Source organism: Diorhabda carinulata, chromosome X, assembly GCF_026250575.1.
Source record: "Diorhabda carinulata isolate Delta chromosome X, icDioCari1.1, whole genome shotgun sequence".
Lineage (NCBI taxonomy): Eukaryota > Metazoa > Arthropoda > Insecta > Coleoptera > Chrysomelidae > Diorhabda > Diorhabda carinulata.
The window spans coordinates 51,722,958-51,747,327 of record NC_079472.1 but is presented as its reverse complement, the minus strand read 5'-3'; the positions used below and the strand labels follow the sequence as shown (position 1 = coordinate 51,747,327).

Below are 24,370 nucleotides of genomic sequence, written 5' to 3'. Positions count from 1 at the left end.
TAGTGAAGATACGGATTTCAAAAAAATGACTGTTGATAAATGGGGTCTATGAGATTTATAACTTGTGACTCTAAAAAGGTACGTCTATCAAAGTCAAACATCAAATTTATGATCATGGGTCTATCAATGTTCAGTCCAATGAGAACAACTGCAAACTTCCAATTTGTTAGGGTGTATTGGTACAATGTACGATGACATTAACTAAAAAATAATATAACTTCTTCAGCATTACAACGCGTTGTGTCACAAATCGTTTTTGATTCGCGAATTTTCGACAACTAAGTTCCTCATATTCACCATTCGGGCCCTCGCTATTTCTGAAAATACAAAATGTGACACCAAATCTGACAAACAAAGAAAACGGAAGCCTTTCAGAATGAATACAAAAATTGATTTATCGTTGAGATAAGTGCGTTTCTAGCCAAGTAGCTTGTAGGAAATTGAATCAAAATATATGTAACTATTTAATGTTACAGTTTTATCATACTAGAAAGCGGCTGTGGGGCGGATGGGGCGCACAACGAATGTGTTGCGAACACACCGCGGTTGCGCCGCTAGAACGTGACGAGCACGTTGCAGAAATGCAACGTTTTCGTCGCGTGTTTGTATCGCACTCATAATCAAATTGGATAAAAGGTAACAGGTACCGGGATTTAGGTAATTCACAAAAAAATTATTTTATCACAAAAAATTTTACTTTACTTATAAATAACTCTGTATCAATATCCGAATCTCCCAATGATGCTATGATGGTACGAGTGAGCACCTAGGTCCCCTCACATTTGTGTCTCGTTACGAACTGAAGTGCGCGTATGCAACGAATTCGCTGCTCGTGCGCGGCGTGATCGTTGCGCGCCCACTCCGCATCGAAGACGCTCGCAATCTGCTAGTATGATAAGGCCCTTTGTTTTAATAAAATGATTCCATTCAATTTTTTATCACAACTCGTAGAAAAGCTTCGGTTTGAGTAATAAAATAGGAAAGTTAATGTGCCTATTTTTTGTAAATGTTGAAAAATAATGAGTTTCTAAATGCATTAGTGGAAATAAATCGGTGGCAAAAGTCTGAAACTATTATTAAACATGAATATAAATACATTATTTCATTTCAATACGCTTGAGAGGAATATAAACAGAAACCAATTTAGAACAAAAGTTCTATATGCATTAAGGAAATATTCAAATTTATAACATTGTATATAATATGCTGAATCGACGCTTCGAAATTGGATGAAGTCAACATTACCAGGGTAAGTGAGATTAACAAAAATATAATATTGAGGTTGTAGAAAATCAGATAAATTTATTTTCCCTGAGTGTAATCGAGATTTAAATTTTCTTCTTCAATGTTGAATAAAATATTGGAAAATGCAACGTTATCAATTTGAATATATCAATTAAACTTTTTTTAAACATGAGAAACTCTTATAATGACAAAGTTGATAAAGAGTCGTGGAAACAACTAGTTTACAATAACGGAGCTTTCACTTTGTTTATCACAAAATTTTTAGTTCAAGCTCGTCAATCAGAAGACGAAATAGTAGCAAGTTATGTTACTTGATGAATACATTGTATAAATAAGGAAATTGAACAATCAAACATATTATTGTGGTCTATAACTTAATTCGTGCGGTTTTTTTTCAAGATTTGAACCTTTATTTAAGAAAAACATGTACAATAGTATTATTCAAAGTATTGCCCATCTGAAGCTATGACCTTTTCCCATCTTTCTGGCAATTTGTGGATCCCATCCCAAAAGAACTGCGCGGGCTTGGCAGCCAAGAATGAATCAAACCAATTTTTGATACCCTGCTCTGATGTGAACCGTATTCCAGTGAGGGTGTTCTGCATCGAACGGAGAAAATGGTAGTCAGAAGGGGCAAGATCTGGGCTATAAGGCGAGTGAGGTAAAACTTCCCATCCACTGTTTTCCAAATAGTTCTTAACCGGAACAGCAACGTGGGACCGAGAAAACCTTAATCACACCACCAGAAATCATCAAAAAAGTTACTAGATTAGAAGCGATGATATAAAAGACTAGTCATACTAAAATTATAAAGTCTGTAAATAATGAATCGTAAGCTTAATACTAATCGATTAAAACAAACAGGGCTAAAGAGCGAATGCATATTATTGATAACGAAAAAAAAAAATATAACGAATTGTAAAATTAAATATATAAAGAATTTTGAAAAGTTTTGTATCTAAAAAATTTTTAAACAATGATAAGATCTAAGTCGTTTCGGATCAAATGTGAAGTATTCGGAATGAAGGAACCACAATAGACCAAAATTGCATTATTCAGAGAGCAGAAGATATTTGTTATATAAGATAGTATACATCTGAAATGAGATAAATATTGTTTTTTAAACTAGCTATCACTAAAAAACATTATCAATTATAAATCTGATACTTGTAACATGCCATTCGGCTTTTCTTCAAACATTCTGATAATTCGTTTATTTACGCATTGTGGCAGTCACTTTATTCATTCTAACATTCGAGTTTTTGAAAAATTAATTTATTATCGACTATCTACTCCATTCGAAGAATTTGATAAAACTCCAATTTCATTGCTAAATCGTCCTCTATCGATCTACACTCTAAGAGGCTTATCATACTGGCGGATTGTAAGCGTTTTCAAAGTGGAGCGGTCGCGCAACGATTACGCCGCGCACGCGCATTGATTTCATTGCGGACACGCAACGAGATCACTGCAAATAGCAGCGTGGACGCCATTTTTTACTGTCGCGTGCAAACGCCAAAAGTAACAAAGTCAACAGTAGTGTTTCCTTCTCGGAATCCATTTTGTTAATGAGTGGATTATGCGCTACAAACACGCGACGAAAACGTTGCATTTCTATCACGCGACCGCGACGTCCTTGAGGCTCAGCAGCCGCGTGTTCGCGACGCATTCGTTGCGCGCCCGCACCACCTCGCAGCTGCTCGCAAACCACATGAAAATACTGTATTAAGCTTTAAATCAAAGTAAATTTGTAGTGATGTTATTCTTTATATTCGCTAGTATGTTTTCTCTATATCTTTTTGACATTGTTTTTTATATAGTGGTCACAAAATTTTAGTTATGTTTATCAATTTCCTTTTGTTATAACCAAATTTTGTATAATAGTTTTCGTGTAAATTCGTATTTTATATTTATTTGAGAAACAGACCGAGTAGGTTAGGCAGATGTGAATAAAAAAGAACTTATACTCTAAGATATTCTATTTTAATAGTTCTGTTGCCCATATTAATGGAAAATATGAATTTACACGGAAATTATAATACAAAATTTGCTTAAAACAAAAGATAACTGGAATTTTGTGAGCACAATATGTTTATAAAGCAAAAATAAAAATATATTCGAAAAACTTACAGCGAATATAAAAGATAATATCTTAGTAAATTCACTTATATTTGTTGTAGAAATAGACAGATAGGGGACGATTTAGTATACATACCGAGTTTTCATTGAATTCGTCGAATACAGTGGATGGTCGATAACAAATTAATTTTTCCAAAAACTCGTATGCACCATTCATTCACAACACGTGAACAAAAGAATATTCAAAATATTGAAAAAACGTAATAACTGCTTATTATTTTTCAATAACAATGTTTGAAAATTATGAGAAATTTCTAGATTTTGATTTACTGTGTTTTATTGTAGATTCACAAAAAAATGTGATGAAAATATTTGATATGATAGATGGCCTTTTGAGTCTAAAATACTTATTTTCAAATAAATTTAGATTCTGATTTAGAAGAAGACGGGGATTTTATGTAAAAATAAAACATGGAATAAATCACAATAATATCATAATAACTTGTCGGAAACAGTTAGTTTGTTGGATAGTGAGAAAAAAATATATTTGTTTTTCAAACTGAGCTCAAGTTAACTGAGTAATAAAGTTACTGCAACACTGCAAAGTAAATTTAATGAGTATCCTTGTGATGAATCTTTGATTGAAATTACAAAATTATACAGTTAAATTGTTAATAAAATTTTTTAGTACCGCATAGAAAATTTTATGAAATTTTTCTAATTTTTTCAATCTAAATTCAATTATTTTGTATAGTAAATTTACTAAATTGTTTTGCGCTATAACTTTTTGGCAGGACCACCAAAGAAATTTTTAACAGTGTATTTTAGGAAAGACATAGTAATTTCTTTGGACAAAGCAGGCAACAAATTTTAGTATATTTCTTGAAATAATTAATAGCATAATGTTGAAAGTTTTTAATTAATATAAAATATGTTTGGTTTATGAAATTATGAATTATAGTATTTGTAATATTTGGAGTAGTTAATAGGAAAATTAAAATGTCTATTGCTTATGTAGCTAAAAGCCCCGCTGAATTCAACTTAAATGAGGCATACTAATAATCAAATATGAAAAATATATATAAATAACTACTACATTCTAATTTTCAATGTACTTTACCTGAATTAATAGATCCAAGCCACAATATGGAAAATAACCAAATATATCTCGTCATTGCCACTATTAATGTATGAAAATATTTATTTGAAATAAATAAAATATTATAGTTCGATTTTTTGATTAACTCAACTACCAAAATTAGCTGTATTCATACAAATTCCACTAAAATACTAACAAGTTCCACAAGTGTTATTTACTTTCTGACCCAATAAGGAACGTAAAATATGGTACTTAAATTTCCAAAGGAGGTCTTGAAATAAAAATTTTATACCTTGTTTAATATATCTGCAAACATTTGGTATATAATAAAACGTTTAGTCTAATTTAGACGGTTTCACAACAGGAAATTATTATTGGATGAGTGTTTGATTATGAAAATATCTCTTAAATTATTGACAATAAAAATCAGGTAAAACGTCGGAGGAAACTGGGTCAAGATTAAACATTGTTTTGAATGTTGAAATTTTGAATATAAGCATGAAAATATCACCAATAAAGATTATTAATTACACTCTTCCCGTTGACGTAGTCAGGATAAAACTAGGCCAAAATTTTATATCAACCGCATATTTTACTATTAAAAATGATTTACTATTAATTCTTGCGTGAGTGATAAGGTACCTGGGTACCTTTAAAATTTTCAAATTTAAAGAAAAATATTTAGTTATCAATTATTTATTTTTGAATATTTTGCTCAGTCAACTATTCCCAATGTTTTGTGAAAACCAAAACATATTTTTTACTCACAATAGAGTGAGAAGATAGTTAAGTACGTCTTTGCGTCTTGTATGACAATGAAAAAAGTATTTATAATTTCTTACAAAAATGAAATAGTGCAAGCTTTTCTCTGCTTTCGTTTGGGTTTTCTGCACATGATAGCAATTTCCGACGACTGCTACACGTCCTTTAGAATCTCGTCTAGTCTGACTCATACCTAGATATTGGAGATCCAGAAGAAATCGAAAGTCTCGATTCTTTGCAAGCACGTCCTACATTGCAGATCTCGCATGACAATTTTTATCTTTGTTCTATATTGATTTATTAATGATTTAAATAACTTTTGACGTCTATCACTTGAAGGTTATGTTCCATGTAAATGATATACGCTGCCACATCTGCAATATCGATAATTTGTAAAAATACTACTAAAAGGTCAAATACGAACAAACGTATACAGTCATGTGCCAATATCAAACACTTTGCATTGAATGGATTCAGTGTTTCTTTTGCGCCAAAAACCATGTACCGAACTCCATTCTGCTACCGTTTTTAACGCCACAGAACTGTTTGACTAAAATAATAATATTCATACGCAATTTATTTAGGTTACATATAAACTTTAAGAAGGTTCCTGGGATTCTCATCACTCTGATAAAGGTGTCTGAGGTTCTCGGCAAAATAAATCAAAGATTTTTCAGGTTTCATAAAAATATTCATTATTAAAATTATTCGTTGGTAATCACCATAGAAAATTGTAGATAATTAGTAACATCAAATAAAACAATTAGTAAAATTAGGAGAATGATATCTTGCGCCCCATACATAGAATTAGAAGTGTCTTTTTCCTAACAAAAGGTTGCTTGCACTTATTTTCCCTCTAATCTCAGCAAATCAAAACCATGCTATGGTGGATGTTCTAGAATAACATTTTTTTTTCTTCTTCTAAATTATCTTTTCTAACTCACGTTAATAAGATTAAGAAGTTTTAGTTTTCCCCTGTCGACTTGCAGTAAAAATACCGTATATAGACCAGCTCCTGCTTCGGCCTCGAAAATCGTGTACATCAGAAGTTGTATTCTCTTAAATGAGCCCACTTGAAATCTTCCATGTTCGGAGTGCATGCCCGCGTAACGCCAATACGTACAATCTTTTGTATACCTTTATTGATAAATAATTTTCATCAGTTGCATATTTTAGAAATTGTTGAATTTCTTCAAGAGTTACGATTTTCGACTGTTTTGGAATATATTTTATCGATTTTTGTTACGAAAATATGGGTAGTTTTACCAATTACCAATTAATACAGTTTTTGATAATTATGGTACTCCTCAGCATTTAGTACTAGGATGTTTACGGTTTTCATTTTCTTGATCACTCTTCCAATTAAGCTAACAGGGTATTTACAGAAAATTAATTCGAAAATCTATAATTTTACTGTAAGAAATTTCATGCTTTTGTCTGGATTTGCTTGGTAGCTGCTTTTTGAACAATAAATAAATCTTCATATCTATATATTCAATATTAAACTATTCTGAAGTAATTTAGTATAAAAACTACAACAAAACTATTTCCATTTGTCAAGTTGAGAGCAATAATATTTGTGCAGTATTGTGAGAAATAATTTCTCACTTTACTAGCAGATATTTCTCACTGCGTGAGAAATTCTCAGTTTTATTCATACATAGGGTATTTCAAAAAAGGTGATAGATGTAGGATAGATGAAAAACTGAAAAATATTTGGAGTTTGTTCACAAAAAAAATTTCGCAACGCTATCCGTATTCAAGATATAGGGCATTGAAGAAAAAAATATATTATTATACATATTTTTTACGATTTTGCTGCAACTACTTACGATTTTGCTGCAACTACTGCTACCTTTTATTGAAATTTTATACGAATATGTTTTGGAAGCTGATACATCCAATGAATTTGTTTTTATATCTGACTCTCATTTAGGGCACTAGTTACACAGATCGTACCGTACATAGTATTGAAAATGACTTTTTCAATATTAGATTTCTTCCTTCTTCTTCTTCCTACTCCATTTTAGGCAGATTGCCAGTTCATTCTTCGCAGCATGTCTATTGCCTCAATTGATGGTAAGATTATCACTCCATCTTTTTCGTGGCCTTCCCATACTTCTTCTCACCAGTGGTGAGTTGTCTCGCGCTATCCTTACTATTCTTTCATCGTTCATTTTATTTATTTGTTCGTCCCATTCGCGCTTTCTGCTCAGTACCCATTCGTCAATATTTTCCACTCTACATTTTTGCCTTATGTCGTCGCTACGTTCCCTGTCTAGGAGCGTTTTTCCATTAATTTTTTGTAGGACTTTCATTTCGCTTGTTTCCAAGAGCCGTTTTTTGCTGTATCAAGCCGAGTTTCTGCTGTGTACGTCATTATGGGTCTGATTACAGTTTTGTAGGTTCTTCACTTGGTCTCAATACTTATGTATTAGTTTTTCCATATAGTGTGGTTCACACATTCGGCTGCTCTTGCTGCTTTTATTGTTGGATGCCTTACTTCTGTCTCAATATGACCATATCCGGGTAGTTCTATACCCAGATATTTGAATTTCATTTCTTGCTGAATTATTTTGTCGTCTACGACCATATTGCATCTAAGAGGTATTTTTTGTGTTGTCAGGCTTTCTGTTTTGGAGGCAAACTCCGCCTGCATGGTTGCTGGGTGGAATGAGTACTTCAGTAGTCATGCTGCCGGTCCCAAACCCGGATAAAGGAAGAGGGTTCCGTGATTAGGTTAGCACGCCTGAGGGCAAAAAAACCTCGGAACCGGACAGAACAAAAGATGACGACACACGCGAGAAAAAGGACACAGAGATGGAAAAAGAAAAATGTACTACGATTTGCAACATGGAACATCAGATCCCTCAGCACTAGAAAACAAGAAATAACAAAGGAACTAAATTATCACAACGTCGACATTTACAACCTATAGGAAACTAAAAACAATGGTAAAGGCCAAAAACAATACGAAAAATACCTAATAATCTACAGTGGGGTCGAAAAACAGGGAAGGGCCAAGGAAGGAGTAGCCTTGCTGATAAACAATAAATATAAGTCCAACATAAACGAATGCGGTTATATATCGTCTCGTATACTCGTTAGAATTCGCGCAGAAAGCCAAGAAATCAATGTTATATCAGTATATGCACCGGAAGACATTAAATCCAGGCATGAGCGGGAGTTGTTCTATGATCAACTTCAAGACACGTTCGAAGCATTACCAACTAAGGAAATGTTGATTATTCTAGGGGACTTCAATGCATGAATTGACAACGAAGGCGTACCAGGAGTCAAAGAGCGCCTTAACGAAGATGGAATAAATGATAATATTAGATTTATTAAGCAAAATTGCAAGTGAATCCAAACATCATTCAATTTTACACCAAAAAGGTACTCTCGATAAAACTCTGTTTTCCCTTTTCGGAATATTTTTATTTGAAATTTGTAAAGTAATAAACGATTCTGGTATAAAGTATTGATAAAGTTGGGCACTGAGCTATCGGAGGTTTTAGTATGAAACAAACAACAATTTTATGATCATGTATTGTGGTTCTGGGACTCAAACTGTTGTTGGTTTCAGACTAAGGCCCCCATAATTATTTAACATTATCATTCGTTGATATTTGTTATTTGTTAAATTAGATATTGATAATCAAAATGTAGATACTCAAATTTAGAGCCATTGAACAACGTTATCGAGAAACTGGGAATTTGAGACCTAAAAACATAAATCCAACAGTTAGCTTAAAGAATGAGGCAAGACAAACAAATACGTCTTCTTCAAGTACTTGGAGGATAGTTAAAGAGCAACAGCTACATCCTTATCATTACAGACAAGTTCAAGAACTCTTAGCAGACGATCTACCGGCTAGAGTAGGTTTTTATCAAACATTACAAGAAAGAACAACTCTCAATCCAAATTTTTGTATACGCATTCTTTTAACGGATGAGGCCACTTTTATGCGTCAAGGTATGAGTGAATCCCATAATACTACTAGTGTGATGAGAATCTACATGTCAAAAAGGTATCACATTACCAACACTCATTTAAAGTTATTGCTTGGACAGCAGCTTTAGTTAACAAATTAATAGGTTATCACATTCTACCTAGAAATTTAAAAGGTGATATGGATGGAGCTCCAACGCACTTTTATAGAAGGTGTCGTAATTGCTTGAGTAATCATTTTTCGAGCACATTTTGAACACCTACTGTATTTTAATTCTATTCTTTGTAATTAGTATTTTTTTTTTATTTTCATCTTGTGATTTTTTGTTTAATCAATACATTTATCATTACGTCATACCAGCTTCGGTTATTATTTCATCATTTCAAAATCAAAATATGTCGAAAATGAGTTTCATCAAGAGTACCTTTTTGGTGAAAAATTAAATGATGTTCAAGTTCACTTAAAATTATGCTTAGAAAATCTAATATTGAAAAAGTTATGTTCAAAACTACTTGGTACGAACTGTGTAACTAGCACCCGCTATGAGAATCAAACATAGAAAAAGATTCAATGGATGTATCAGCTTCCAAAACATATTCGTATAAAATTTCAATACAATGTTGCCAGTTGTTGCGGCAAAATCGTAAAAAAATCAACGCCCTTTACCTTGAATACGGACGGACGGACGGGAAACACCCTGTAGAAGCAATAAGAAGAGTGAAACATTTTATAGTATTCGTAGAAAGAAAATTTCGTTCGGATAACATGAAAATAATGACACGAAATTGTTTAACATCGTTATATGATTCATTGAGTGGATATTCTAGGAAACCGAGAAATTTTCATGGTGTAAGCTTTTTAACATGTATTTTATGTTTTTTAATTATAAATAGAACATCTAAAATTAACGAATTCAATGACAGATATTCGTCATGTTTCATTTAGCAGCTGTTACTGATTCATGTATTGTTTGCACTGGAGTTATGTTGGAATATTCTAAACTCTCAGAAGTAGGTGAGTGTTTTCAAAACTACACAGAAACATGAAAAAGTTTGGGAAGTGTAGGAGTAACAAATATATACATTGAATACTTTTCAAATTAACGTATAAAAGTATATAGAATAAAATGAGACTTTAAAATTTATCCATTATATTATCGATTTTAATGACAAAATATTGATGGCGGTAATATATTTCTGACCAATTTTTCGGTATTAATGCACACATTGAATTTTTATTTACATTAAAATATCCTTACATGATATACCTAATGTGCGAAATATCGCTCTTATACTAACGCAGGATTTTCGGAAACTATGATCGGCTTAATCCGGTAATTATATAACTATACGGAGGTATAGTTCTTCAATATCAATTGCAGATTATAAAAACTGGTTCGAAACCCTTTCCGATACTTTTGTTTGATTTACCATAGGCGTAGATACCTCATTTTACAAATTTATTATTTTTATAAATACTTGTAAAAATATGTATATTTTACGCGAGAAACTATTCGTTAAAAGACAATCGAATCATTATAAATTGGACAGCATTATACGCCGTTATTTAAACAGATGCACTTACTTGTAGTCCTACTTGGAATTTAGAAAAAAAATCATTATTATACCTCGTTAACTTGCTACAACTGTATATTAAATTATAAAACATAAATAGACTAGTAAAATGTACCTGTCTTCTGTGAGGGAGTTTGGTTTAAACAGGGTACAAGACGTGAACTGAGCCCTTTTTGAAAAAAAAAACATTTCAATTCCAAAGTATCTTTATAAATAATCATGGTAGTCACAATCGTCTGAACTAGAGTCATCATTTGATTCAATTATGATGGGTTGGTTAGGTTAGGTTAGGTGATACCACATACTCATACTCACGTTTGCCCGTATTAACTCTAGGGTTAAATATGCAATATTAAAGGGTAGTCTGAGAAGAGCATGACTCTGTTTTTTACACAGCTTGTCAATATAATGAATTTTCTCTAACTTCAGACCTTCAATAACATTAAGCAATTCTTTGTTTGTTGGGCCTTTTTTACGATCGCTGACAGGAATAGGAATATTTTTTTCAGACACTACTACTATTCAGTATCTTAAGGAGTTGCCGCTAGTGGTAGGATGCGTTGTCCATAACGATTACTGACTATGGTGGAATGTTTGGTAAACGCTGTTCATTAAACCACTTTTCAAATATTTCTGCTGTCACCCCTTGATGATAATTAGCTGCACAGTTTTTAATTTTTTAGCAGATATTAATAAAGCATAGGCACGAAATCGTCTTTGCTTCCAGCGTCTACTATTATAATGCGTTTCCATTAAGAACATGGCCAATTCAAACAGCAATTTTCACTATTGTCAACCCAACCGAAATTTACTACAAATAATCTACAACTACAAGTTGTTGTCATCGAACAATACCTTACGATTCATTTCTTATTTTGGTAAAGAGTGCACTTGATATTGGAAGAACTATAATCACGTTCAGTAGTGTTGAAAACTGAAGAAAGTAAAGGGGTCGTAGCTATATGCCTAGATCAATCACCTCTTACTATATGGTAGAATGGGTTATTAATGAGTTACTTCGTTAACTTTTGTTTTTTTTGAGCTGCGAATGATTAATTTCCCTTATATGGTTATCTATTATTCATTAGCAACGTAAATGACAGGTTACTGAGAATTTTTGTACTTTTTAGTGTTTCAACATTGGCATTAAAATTCATTGTGAAATCCACGTGTGCTTAAATGTGCTTAAATTACTAATATCGTGAATATCCCACCGCACGATTTTTTTTTATGAAGCTAAATTCGAATAAATGTTTAGAAAGTATACTAGTTGGCGACTAGTTGCTCATTAACAATTATCTTCAAATACGTGAATTTGGTGTGATTAATTTATTTATGTGTATTGAATCATGTTTTCTTATCAATTTTTGTAAAAAAAAGAATAAAAAGAAATAGTTGCCAGTCTCAGACAGTCCCAATGTTAATGTAACAAATATTTATCTGTATTTATTAAATTCTAACTCAAAATGGAAGTTTAGTATTTAATAATCACGAAAAGTCAAAGCTATCCATAACACTTCGAGAATAATTCACTATTTATCAGGTAGGGTTACTACCAATAAACATATTTGCTCAGGAAGTTTGGATAGAAATCTCTGTAGAAAAAACATTCATATTATCTCTAATAGCCATGCGACCTTGAAGGAATTGGCGTATAACAGGAATTGAGGAAGTAGACAGCTATGCCAAGAGAAAGAACAATTCCATATTTTGGACCAGAGCCCTACTGTTGCTTTATGAAATGTCACATCATTAACGAACTGGCTAAAGAAGTAGATGGAAAAACGCTCCATACCTAAGATAATTTAAAACATTCCCATTCCCAGTTTATTAAAAAGTTTAGGCATCTCAATAAAGGAGTACTAACACATTGGGAAGTGATACAGAAAAACTCCAAGAAAAATAGCCTCTTATAAAAGTCTGGAATCAAAACAATGATATGCACAATCTTGTACAAAATATCTTCTTAGTATAGGTGCTTAGTAGTATGAAAGCCAAAAAGACTCCTCAAATAATTTACAAACAATCTGCTAATGATGAAAAACCATCAATGCCATTTAACAATATCATTTCATTGCATTCAGTTTTTAGAGGATTTTTCGATTTTTATTGATATAATACAATGAATTCAGTGAATATCACTGAACAATCTCTACTACTCTCCTATATCAGCAGACGTTTTACTGAAAGTATTTAAAGACTTTATTGAATCGCACTGTATACCGCATATAATAGCTAAGATTTAGGTGGAAATGGATAAACAACTATAGTTACAAAATACAAAATAATATTTTAATTTCCTCCTAGGTATCCAAAAATATATAAAAAGTATGTCATTTGTACTGTAAATAAAATTTGAATACTGTCTTTAAGTCTAAAAGTTTCAGTTCCTTTGTTGCATAATGTATGATTACAAATGTGAAAATATTTTTTTGTGACGGCATGTTGGTCGGTGACTACATGTTTCATCATTTCTTCGACTGAATAGTGATAGCAACCACGGAAAGTTGCTAAAACTTTTATGCCCGGCATTTCAGCTGAAACAAACAATATATTGTGTTAATAAAATATGTGTACTCTTGACTATTTGCTAAATTATGAAAAGTACAGAGAGGGCCATATATTTTTTCAATTTTAAAATTACTATGTAAAAAAGAAAACCCATTGTATGCAAATAAATGTTGATTAAAAATGAAGGACAACATGTGGAAAATTTTATTATTTATTATTCACAACAAATGTATAATAAATATTCTTAGCATTAACCGCAGGCCCATTTGGGTATGGCAATAAACTATACCAGAGATGAATAACGCTTTCATTAAAATTTATGTATGAAATCTTTACTTTTTTAAAATTTTATTTTCTTCTTCTAATGTTTATTATAAATAAAGTTTCATTCCCGTTGAACCGGTTCAAGAACCGGTTCACGTATTTGTTTCGGTTCGGTTCGAGTTCCGGTTCAGCAAAAAAAAACGGTTCCGGACTCCGGTTCACGGTTCGGAAAAACAAGCCGGTTCGTTCCGGTTTTTACTCCGATTCGGTTCAAACCCTTGTTTATAATAATACATATAAAAATTCGTCAAAAATTAGAAAAAAAATCAGCAATTCTTTTTAATTTCTTTTTCGATATGTCAGCCAATTCTTGTAATAAGAAATAATCTTTAGTTCCGGAACGCGTTCCTGTCCAAAAAGGAAGTACCGGAACGACGGTACCCCATGATTTTTGTGTGGGCATATTTGAAATTATGCTGTAGTGTTATTCGCAACACATTAGTTTTTCCAAATGTACTAGGAAATCTATTAAAAGCAGATACTCGTATTTTAGTTAGAGGTAAACATTTCAAACGTAATATTTATTTATTCATGTGTATCATTAACGTTTTAGAATACATGTTTATGAGAATTTCTTTTCTCAAAATTGAATAACGAATCGACTGACACAATATTTCAGATTACGTAAAAAACACATGTAACTAAAATGAATCTTTTTTCTTACATAAAATTAAATATGAAGTTTCCCAGAGGACTATATAATGTATACTTACTCTCATACTTCAAAACAAAACACTTGTGTGTAGTACAATTGGATACATTGAGATTCATCTTGATACCACTATTGCAATCCTTGGATGTCTGATGACAATGGAAGCAAAGAAATGCTTTTGCTGAAACAAAAAAGTGATAATCAATTACCTGTGTTGAAAAGTATCAAAATAAAGAGTGAGATTTAATGTGACATTGGGCGATAGTTTTCGGACTACTACACTGTGTATATTTTCTCATATTCAGATTTATCTTGTGATATAAGTTCTTACAATATACTGTTTCATCTAATTATCTATATTTACGACCAATCAAGCATTCCTTGTCTTTTTCGTAGCATGTTCGCTCTTAGTAATCCACTGTCTTGACTGTTTTATCATTTCAGAAGTGTAGTGATAGATCATTCCAAATAACTCACGTCCATGAAGCCTAGGAAATGTTCACTCGAATAAGTTTTTCGGTTATTTTGAGATGATAAGATAGTCTCTTTCATCTCTCTAACCTCAATCCGATGATCGTCCAATACCTTTTTGTAAATTTTTCAGATGATACCACTGGTTGTCGCAGTTTTTCGATGTCTCGAAAGTTCGTCGTCAGTTAATTTTGATTTCTCCTCTTTCTTTACCATGAGCGTATTGATCAAAAATATTCAAAGACAGCTTAATGTTTCCAGTTTTCAAAAAAATCTTCAAAACCACTCACTTATATGATTGTCGTAAACTTAGCGTCTAAAAAGGCCGGGATTGAGAATCCCAGCAAGTGTTGATGTCTTTTGTTTGAGTTGTGAAACTTTTCAGACTACCCTGGTGATTAATGATAATGATCTTTTGATCTAAATTATGATAGCAATATCATCTGCCAGCAGTTCCCAATTTCAAAAATTGATTATAATAAATTTATAACATATGTTCAGGATTTTAATTTGATACCTACCTTTTCCACTAAATTTAATTTCACTTCCAATTGAAATGGAACAGGTCTCTTTTGTTTAAAATTGTTTTTAAAACAGATAAAACAGTGGCGTAACAAAACTGTTCGAGGTCCGTTGTAAATTAATCGGATGGGGCCCTATCCCTCGCTATATAAATAATAAAGAAAAAATCCCATTCTTACAGCAACATCGCTGCGTTTAAACGTGGCATAGATTACCGCCCCTACCGGACACGTTCTAAAACTGACTGGGTGATACCTTCTCCAAAAAATGTATTGAAATTTTCATAAAACTTCTTGTTTAACTTGTGTATGCACTTAGATAACTTGAATTACTTGAGGATAAAGCTAATAAAATTACTAAATATTCTAATAATAACTTAACAGGATTCTCTTGTGCTCACGGCCCTCTCGGCTCCCCTCCCGGTTAGGGGCCCGTGGCATCTTGCCCGTCCTGCCCCCCTACGATTACGTTACTGCTTCTAGACATCTTCTAAAGAAGGTTGGCGATAGTCATTTCTGTCTCTGGCCCTTCTTATCAGCGTCCGAGAGTCTAAAACGGTCCACTCGCGAATATTCTTCAGCCATGAAGCCTGTCGTCTATCAGGATCACGTTTTCCCTCGATTTTCCCTTCATTCAGAAGCTGCAAAAGTCAGTATTAGTCATTTCTATATATGTGTCCTAGATACGAGATTTTTCAAGTTTTTATCAATTCTATAAGCTCCCTGTTGGTGCCTATTCTTTAAAATACTTCTTCGTTACTGATATGAGCGGTCCAGGGAATTCTCAGCATCCTCCGAAAAATCCACATTTCGAAACTCTCTAAGCGTCTTAGTGAGTTCACCTTAAAGGTCCAAGCCTATAATAAGGTGCTGTATATGCTGTATATGTAGCATTTTACCATCCGGTACCGGATTTTAATGCCGAGTGCTCGGAATGTAAACAATTGTCTCATTTTTAGAAAGAATATTCTTGCTTGCTCGATGCTTGTTTCTATATCTTTTATTATCCAACACCCTAGATATATAAATTTCTCGACATTTTCGATAATGCCACCATTTACGTTGATACACATGGAAGGATGGTTGGATGTTTTGGAGATAATGATGGTTTTGGTCTTTTTGATGTTAATGTTAAGGTCATAATCTTCTCCTATAATTTATATGCGATCTAAGAGCGTTTGGAGATCCTGTTCACTGTCTGTAATTACAACCGTGTCAACAGCGTACCTTATATTATGAAAAATATTTCCATTGATTTTAACACCTTCTCTTGCTTCATCTAACGCTCTGGCAAAGACTTCTTCTGAATATTTCTGGAAGAGAAGAGGAGGCAACACGTATCCCTGTCGCACGCCTCTTTTGATGCTGTATGGTTCTGTGTTGCCGGTTTCAGTTCTCACCCCTGCAGTTTGGTTAGCATAAAGCACCCGAATGATTTTGAGGTCATTCTCGTCAAGACCCTTCTTGTAAAGGCAGTCCATCAGCTTATCGTGTCTTACTTTGTAGAAAGCATTTTCGTAATCAATAAAACATAAGTAGAGGTCCTTTTGCTGGTCTCGGCATTTTTGTAGTATTATAATGAGACTGATCAATGCTTCTTGTGTCCCAAATCCATTACGGAAACCAAACTAGACATATCACTGTTTTTATGAGAATATAATTTGACATAAACAATTTTCGTAATTATACTAATCAATAGGTCATATGCACATATAAAACATTGATATAGAAACAAACATATATTTGTTTTATCCTTATTTGTCACATCTCAAAAATAAGTAGCTTAATCAAATTATCCATAGTTACACTTAAATTTATAAAATAGAATTATAAATTTCACCCAAATTGTTTAGGTGTTATTATCATCGACAGCTTTCTCGTATACGAATCAATTATAAAATTTTTCGTTTTTTGTATTTGAATCTCTTTTAAGAATTTTTATCGTATTGATGATTTTTCATCCTATCTTGTGAATATTGAGATGTCTATCCTACGTAAACATCATCACAATCATATTACAAGGTACGTTTAGTGAAATATTTTGATAATGTATAATGCCTTTTGCATAGAATATATACTACAAAAATTTGCAGTCTTTATCGATTACGAAAAGGCATTCGATCGAGTAAAACACGACAAGTTAATAAATATATTAAGGGAAAAAGGAGTTGATAGTTCCGACATAAGAATCATCGAAAAATTATATTGGCGCTAAAGAGCGGGAGTTCGACGGAAAATTGACAGAAGAATGCAAAATCTCAAGAGAAGTTAGAAAAGGTTGCATACTCTAACCACTTCTATTTAATTTGTATTCAGATAAGATCTTTAAGCAAGCTAGACACAACTTATCAGATGGAGTAAAAATTAACGGTAAACTTATAAATATAATCAGATTCGCAGACGATACAGTTGTACTGTGTGACGACTGCAATGTCTTTTAAACGTCATTGACAGAGTGAGGGTCTAAACATCAACTGTTCTAAAACAAAATATATGGTATTTACTAGCTTGCCGTACCATGACACACAGCTACAGGAGTGAACGGACAGATAATTCAAAGAGTGTCCAGTTTCAAATATCTTGGTGGGTACATTACTGATCAACTGGATCCCGATAAGGAAATAAAATTTTGAATTGAGGTAGCTCGAACAACATTTTTTAAAATAACATCATTCTTTAATGGAGAGAATGGACTGAGATAAGAGAAGCAGGACAGTTATTTAGACTAGCTCAAGATAGAGTTTTGCTATGCTGCTCGCCAACGTCAAGGGGACTTGATAAGGCACGCTAAGAAGAAGAAGAATAATGCCTTCTATGATATATTCATACCATATTCTATTGATTAAAATAGCTATGCAAATTATATACAAAGGTTACTACTTAAGTTTTAAGGTACACGTATAAAAACAAATAGTGCGACGACGATTGAATTCGGAAAACTAACGGCTCGAGATGGTGGAATGGTGGAAAGTCATAAAAACAGTAGATTCCCTATTAAAAATGTCAAACTTAATGATGGCGATGTCAGATTTGTCATATTCATATCAGTGTTGCCATATCTCAAAACTTAATTAGCAACCCTCGTATGACCGAATATTTGGGTAAACGTCAATATTTCAAACCAAACTTCGAATAGTAGAGACCTAAATCAAGACAATATTTATTTAGACTAGAGAAAAATATCAGAATACATTTTAATACTTGTGATAAACTCTTATATTCTGAGGTAACTTTTATTGAAAATTTTTCGTGGTTCTTTAAAAAATATGTTTTAATTTGCTAAATAAAATAAGTAACACGTAGTGAACGTAAACATCATTAACTTACAAAATCGAAATTGATGTTTGGGCTATTTTTAAGCTTAAAATTATTTTTACTGTGTCTTTTTATGCTGCAATTAATTACTACGCGCTATCATAAAACACAATTCGGTTAATAAATTTTGAATTGCCAACTAATATTTTATGCAGAAAACTTGATAATAAATCATAAATTCTGTTTTATCATGGCGAAATAAAACAGATATTCATGATTTTTTATACGGAGCGGGTAATACAAAACAGTCCAGCCCGATATTTGACTAAAAACTAATATTTTCAAAATCTAATTGTTTTTTATATGTCAATCTAAAAAGTCCCCTCATACCGTGCATGTAACTTTTTTTATGAAAATTGATAGTTCAAAAATATAGGAATTGAAAACGCGAAATTTGCGTGGATTTGCAAACCCGGATAAATATTTTAAAAAATTAATTATTAAAAAAATCGATAAATGTTTCTCTCTCATGGTATGAAATGGTTTTTCTAAAGTGTATTGGATAGACTATTTCCTTCGAAAAATTTAAGCCAACCAAAAAGCTGTAATATTTTATGTTTACCTAGCAACGATCAAATTTCAGCGATAATACTGCACTAGTGCAAATTATCGATAATTTGCACTAGTGCCAAATTTTCGTCTAGGATTAATAAACATCATTTGGTTTTAATTTTATATTTTAAGAAAAGGAACAATTATTGAAAATGCAATTAGAATATACAACTTTACTGGAGGCCGACGATGGTGTTTCTATGCTGCTTCCACCACTTCTTATTGTTACTTCGCTACTGTCATTTCGCATTTTTTGTACAATTTCCTCGTGGTGTTCACTATTTACTTGGAGGTAACTCTTTATCGAGGCCTGATTTGAGTGTCCGGTAACCTTCATAATTTGATTTTCTGAAACCCCAACCTTGGCAAGCTGAGTAACTGCCGCAGCACGGTTCGAGTGATTTGTCACTTTTATTCTTTTCGTGTCAATTCCTATAGCTACGATCGACCGTAATATGTTTTCCTCTTTTTTCTTTCAACATTTTAAAAAGCCTGCAAAATTATAATGATAGATTGTTTGATATCATGCTTTACATTAAATACCTTATTGGGCATTTATCAGGCTCGGTGGTGTTTTGGACTAACCATCTTTTTTCTGTTAACCTAAAACTCCCTCCTTGGGCTGTCTTAGAAAAAATAGGATTATAAGCTATGCGTCCTGTAGGGTTGCCGTAGTTGTCAAATTCTTCTTCAAAGTAACTCAAAAGGCAATTACATGCTTCTCCAAATTTTAAACACAGAATTAAGTTTATTTTAAATTAAATTTTTCTCAGGAAATAGTCTGCCAAAATGCCCTCTCGTGCATGTCAAATTGTCTCATAATTTCCTTATTAAATTAAATTATCGACAATTTGACATGCTCTCGGGACATTAATATTGAAAATTTCATTCTCTTTCAGAAAAAAGGTACGCAAGCCAAGTTTTTGGCCGGGATAGTCGGAAGTGTGTGATGAGGAAGGAAATTTCTCCCTCATTATGTAACATGATTTTTTTATTATATCTATTTTTTTTTATTCGCGGACTTAGAAACGGCCGGAAATATCCAGCAAACCAGCTTAAAATCCATTGATTCCTAACTCATTTTCGATAAATAGAATTATAGTCAATGAATATAATCAAGAATAAATGTTTCTCTGTAGAAATACTATTGTTGCATAATGATTATAATTTTTATTTACGGTTTGCGCCCATGACTCATATTTTTCTCAATGACTAAAAGGTATAGTTATAAATTTGTTGTAGCACGAAAGATGATACCCACTATAACTAAAAGTTTAAACTTAAATTCGAATATTTTACGTTCTTTAATTGTCTGAAAAGTAAAACGGTTTGACATTTCTTACAAGTTTATTTTTTTAAAGAAAACGGAGTATTCTTCTCTTTAGTGGTTGCATCTCACATATAACATTTCATTCTGTATTTGTGAAAATCGAGTTGAAATATTTATTACAGTTATAAAAACTACAGAAAGTATTGAAACTATTATAGTTTTAGAAGCTTACCCCTACAATGGATTTTAAGCTGGTTTGCTGAATATTTCCGCCGTTTCTGGGCACACTAACTTAGATAATCTTAAAGTAGATATTAAAGCGAACAAAATAAAATCACACACTTTATAAAAAAGACTTTCCTGACTCTCCCGACCAAAAAAATTGGTTTGCGTAAATTTTTATCTGAAAGAGAATGAAATTTTTTATCGGATACTCTTTACACAAACCATTTCATACTATGTGAGAGAAACATTTATCTATTTTTTTGACAACTAATTTTTCTAAATATTTTTCGGCTTTGCAAATCCATGAAAACCTCGCTTTTTCAACTCCTATAGTATTGAACTATAAATTTTCATAAAAAAATTTTTAGATTGCAACTCCTGGACTATAAGGTGAAAAAAACAAAATTTCAAAACTTTTTGGTTGATAAAAAAATGAAAATCAAATTATTAATCGTAAAAAACTTTTATTAACTAGATAGAAATTTTTTTAAACAATTAAATCATTGTGCAATTCACATAACGTTATAGGCGCGAAGAAATAGAAAAAAAATGTTGAAATTATCATTTTAAATTTATTTGTTGAATTGTTCGTCTTTGTATATTCTTCCAGTAAAAAACTGGTTAAAATGAAAGTGTTGAAATTTTGGTTTTCAAACTTTTTATCTAAAATGATACTTAAAAAATTTCAAGTATCAATTATCCGATTTTTTATGACTAAAAATAGGGATGGGCACATTTCCAAATAAGCACCAAGAAATATTGCAAATAACACCACATAAAGTAAATCGTAAATAATTTTTCCTTTTTTGACTTCAGTTAAAATAGTATATTATTTAAAAGTGCATATTTTTTACAAGCAATATTTGCAGTTACGAGGCGGAGCGAAGTGCAGCCGATGGCTTTTGAACCTGAAAATAGTACAAAAATGTCAACATTTTTTGATGGTTGGAGAAAAAAATTATTTTACGCCTTTTTTGATGAGTCTGATTTGTTAAATAGAATTATTCTGATCAAACTACAGAATTAAAGTTCAAGGAATTAATTTCATATCCAAACTAAAATATCAGGTAATAAGTGTATAATTTCATAAAACTTAATTGCGTATTCTAAATGAAAATTATCAGTTTGCTTCGTTATTGATGCATACCGAAGCATTCGGCCAGAGTACTTCGAATGTATGAGTACCTCTAATATTGGTGCAACAAGCGCGGAGCGAAAATTGTCTGCTATAAACTAAATTTAAATTCAATAACCACCCCAGAATATGACGTCAGAACATTTTAATTGACAAAATTTTTGACAATTAGACATGAAAAAGCTTCAATATATACGGTTTTTATTGATACGCCTGAGAATATCCTCATTCCTCACTTTGGCAGTCCATGGTATCTTCAGGATTCTACGATATACCCACATTTCGAATGCCTCTAATTTGTTGAAGTTTTTTACCTTAAGGGTCCAACCCTCTATCCTGTAAAGAAGCACTGACCAAACGTAGCACCGCACAAGTCTCAGTCTAAGATCAAGATCGAAGTCGGTACATGTGAATACATTTTTAAATTTCATGAATGTACTTCGAGCTTGTTCAATTCGGCATTTTACTCCACCGTCCGACGACCATTCTTCATAGAGCTATGTTCCTAGATATTTAAATTTTTCTACCCGTTCTTTAGGTTTTCCATTATATGTTACTCTAGATATTCTAAACGTATTTGCTTCTCTAGTGATAATCATGAATTTAGTTTTTTTGATGTTGATGTTTAATCCCATGTTTTGGCTATGTCCGCCTACTATATTAATTAGTTGTTGTAGGTCATCTATATTATCTGTAATCAGCACTGTGTCATCGGCCTAACTTATGTTGTTGCCCCAGACTCCATTGACTTTATTCCATCTTATCTTATAGACAATTATTCCACACGCATCTGAAAAAACCGACGCCATGACTTTGTCTGCAGATGGAACGGTCTTTGCATTTTTTGGAGCCGGTTCTCTTTTGTTCTCAGTTCGTTATTTTGATAGTTCTTTTGTTTCGGGTGGGAAGTGATGAACCCAGGTTTCATCTATGGTTTTGAAACCATGTAATAATTCGGCTTTATTTCTGTGAAACATTGCCAAACACTCGATGGAAACATCTTCGCGACGCTGTTTTTGTTCCATTGTGATCAAGCTTGAGCACAGCTTTCTGATGTCCAAAATCTGAATTAAAAAACGATATACCGCACTTTTTGAAATGCCTACTATGTCTGCTAGCTCGCGCACTTTCAGTCGACAATCTTCCAGTACCACTTTGTGAATTTTCTTCAACAGTCGTCACCTCATTTGGTCGACTACTACGCAGGTCGTACGGCCTCGTTCCAACCCAATTACCCAATACTCTTCTGTTGATAACGAAGGAGCAGTCTCACCTAGATTAGAATCTAGTTCAGCCTTTATATTGGTTGGGCTAATGCCTTTCAAATAAAAATATTGTATAACATAACGATGACCAATTTCTTATATGTTTACAAATTCATTAAAAATGTTCACTATTGATGGCTGCCAAACAAATACTAAACAACGTGGCGTCTTCAAATTTGAAACATATGCTGTATAGATTATGTACTTTCTAATACAGTGGTATTCTTTAACCATCCTCGTATAATGTTTTAATTAATTTTTGTGAATAAAGTGAGTATTTTAAATCAAAATAGAATACTAGTAACACAAATACATTCATTTTAAGTATTTAGAGTTTAAAATGGAATACGATGGACTTTTTTACCAATAATTTCAACAATAAATGGATCACTGCATTAAGAAAGAGCATTCTTTGGTTTTGAGATGTATCAAAACAAGCAAAAAAAGATGTTTGAGGACATCAGTTAATCAGATGGAAGGTAAACATCATATCCTTTTGCGCCGTCAAGAGTTCTCAGAATAAATAAGCTCTGGTTACTTGATTGCATCAGTTTACTATTTCAGGGCAACATATTGTTAAATTACAATTATAGTTTGTATTGTAATCTTTAACCATTTTATTTTATTTATTATATTTCATGTATATATTTCACTTCATTCCAATTCTCAATTAGCTAGGGAAATATTCAAATGAAATTACTCTCTTGCATCGAAACAAGCAGGTGTTTTAATCAAACGCGTTTTTTACAAACTGCACATTTCATTTAAAGATTATCGGTAATTTGGAACACTTGCGTAATCACACTCGATAAATAATTATTAACATTAACCTGAAAGAATAACTAAATTCTCTTCCACAAATTATTGTTATTTGTACTCACCCATCTCTGATGAATCAAAAATCATAAAAAGAACGCACAAAAACGAAACGATATTCATTTCACAAAAAATATTCCAGAGAGACAATAACGCCCTATTTTTTCTGAAGGCATTTAGGTCAATGGAAATTATTATTCGAAAATGTGGTATATCGTTCTAAACAGACCTATCACGTTCATCGAATGCAGCGAAGTTATATCAACCATTTTATTTTATTTCGATACGAAATAAATGTTGACGGTATGCGGCGTGCTTAATGGCGAGAAAATAAAACTAAAGGCAGCCCGAGAAAAAGTAGACATGAAAACATCCTGATATTAAAAGGTTAAAGATTCGCCAACTCCACACACATACATACAACACATGCCATTGATGCGATTCTAAAAATAATGTTCATAGGCATTATACTGAATGTCTCAATCCTAGAATCAAATTAACTCTTATCTACATGTAATATGAGGCTTGCCACTTATTATTTAAGTACTTTCCCTTGTTATTCAAATACTTGCAACTCATTTCATGAATCAATATGAACTTG

The 24,370-nt window shown here is 32.4% G+C and overlaps 1 protein-coding gene across 3 annotated transcripts in view; it reads right to left on the bottom strand.

Annotated features, from left to right (window-relative positions):
- LOC130901859 (uncharacterized) overlaps positions 1 to 24,121 on the bottom strand; it is a 29,927-nt gene extending 5,806 nt beyond the window's left edge. The window contains exons 1-3 of one of the 3 annotated variants that reach the window (XM_057813496.1): positions 23,835 to 24,121; positions 14,261 to 14,380; positions 12,983 to 13,249 (exon numbers count right to left, since the gene is read on the bottom strand). In XM_057813496.1, coding sequence (XP_057669479.1) covers positions 13,005 to 13,249; positions 14,261 to 14,380; positions 23,835 to 23,892 — 423 coding nt within the window. In that variant the 5' untranslated portion in view covers positions 23,893 to 24,121 and the 3' untranslated portion in view covers positions 12,983 to 13,004. Of the gene's footprint in view, positions 1 to 4,444; positions 5,051 to 12,982; positions 13,250 to 14,260; positions 14,381 to 23,834 lie in introns of those variants that run through there. The other 2 variants (XM_057813494.1, XM_057813495.1) reach the window with 2 other exon arrangements.
- Between the last annotated feature and the right edge of the window lie 249 nt (positions 24,122 to 24,370).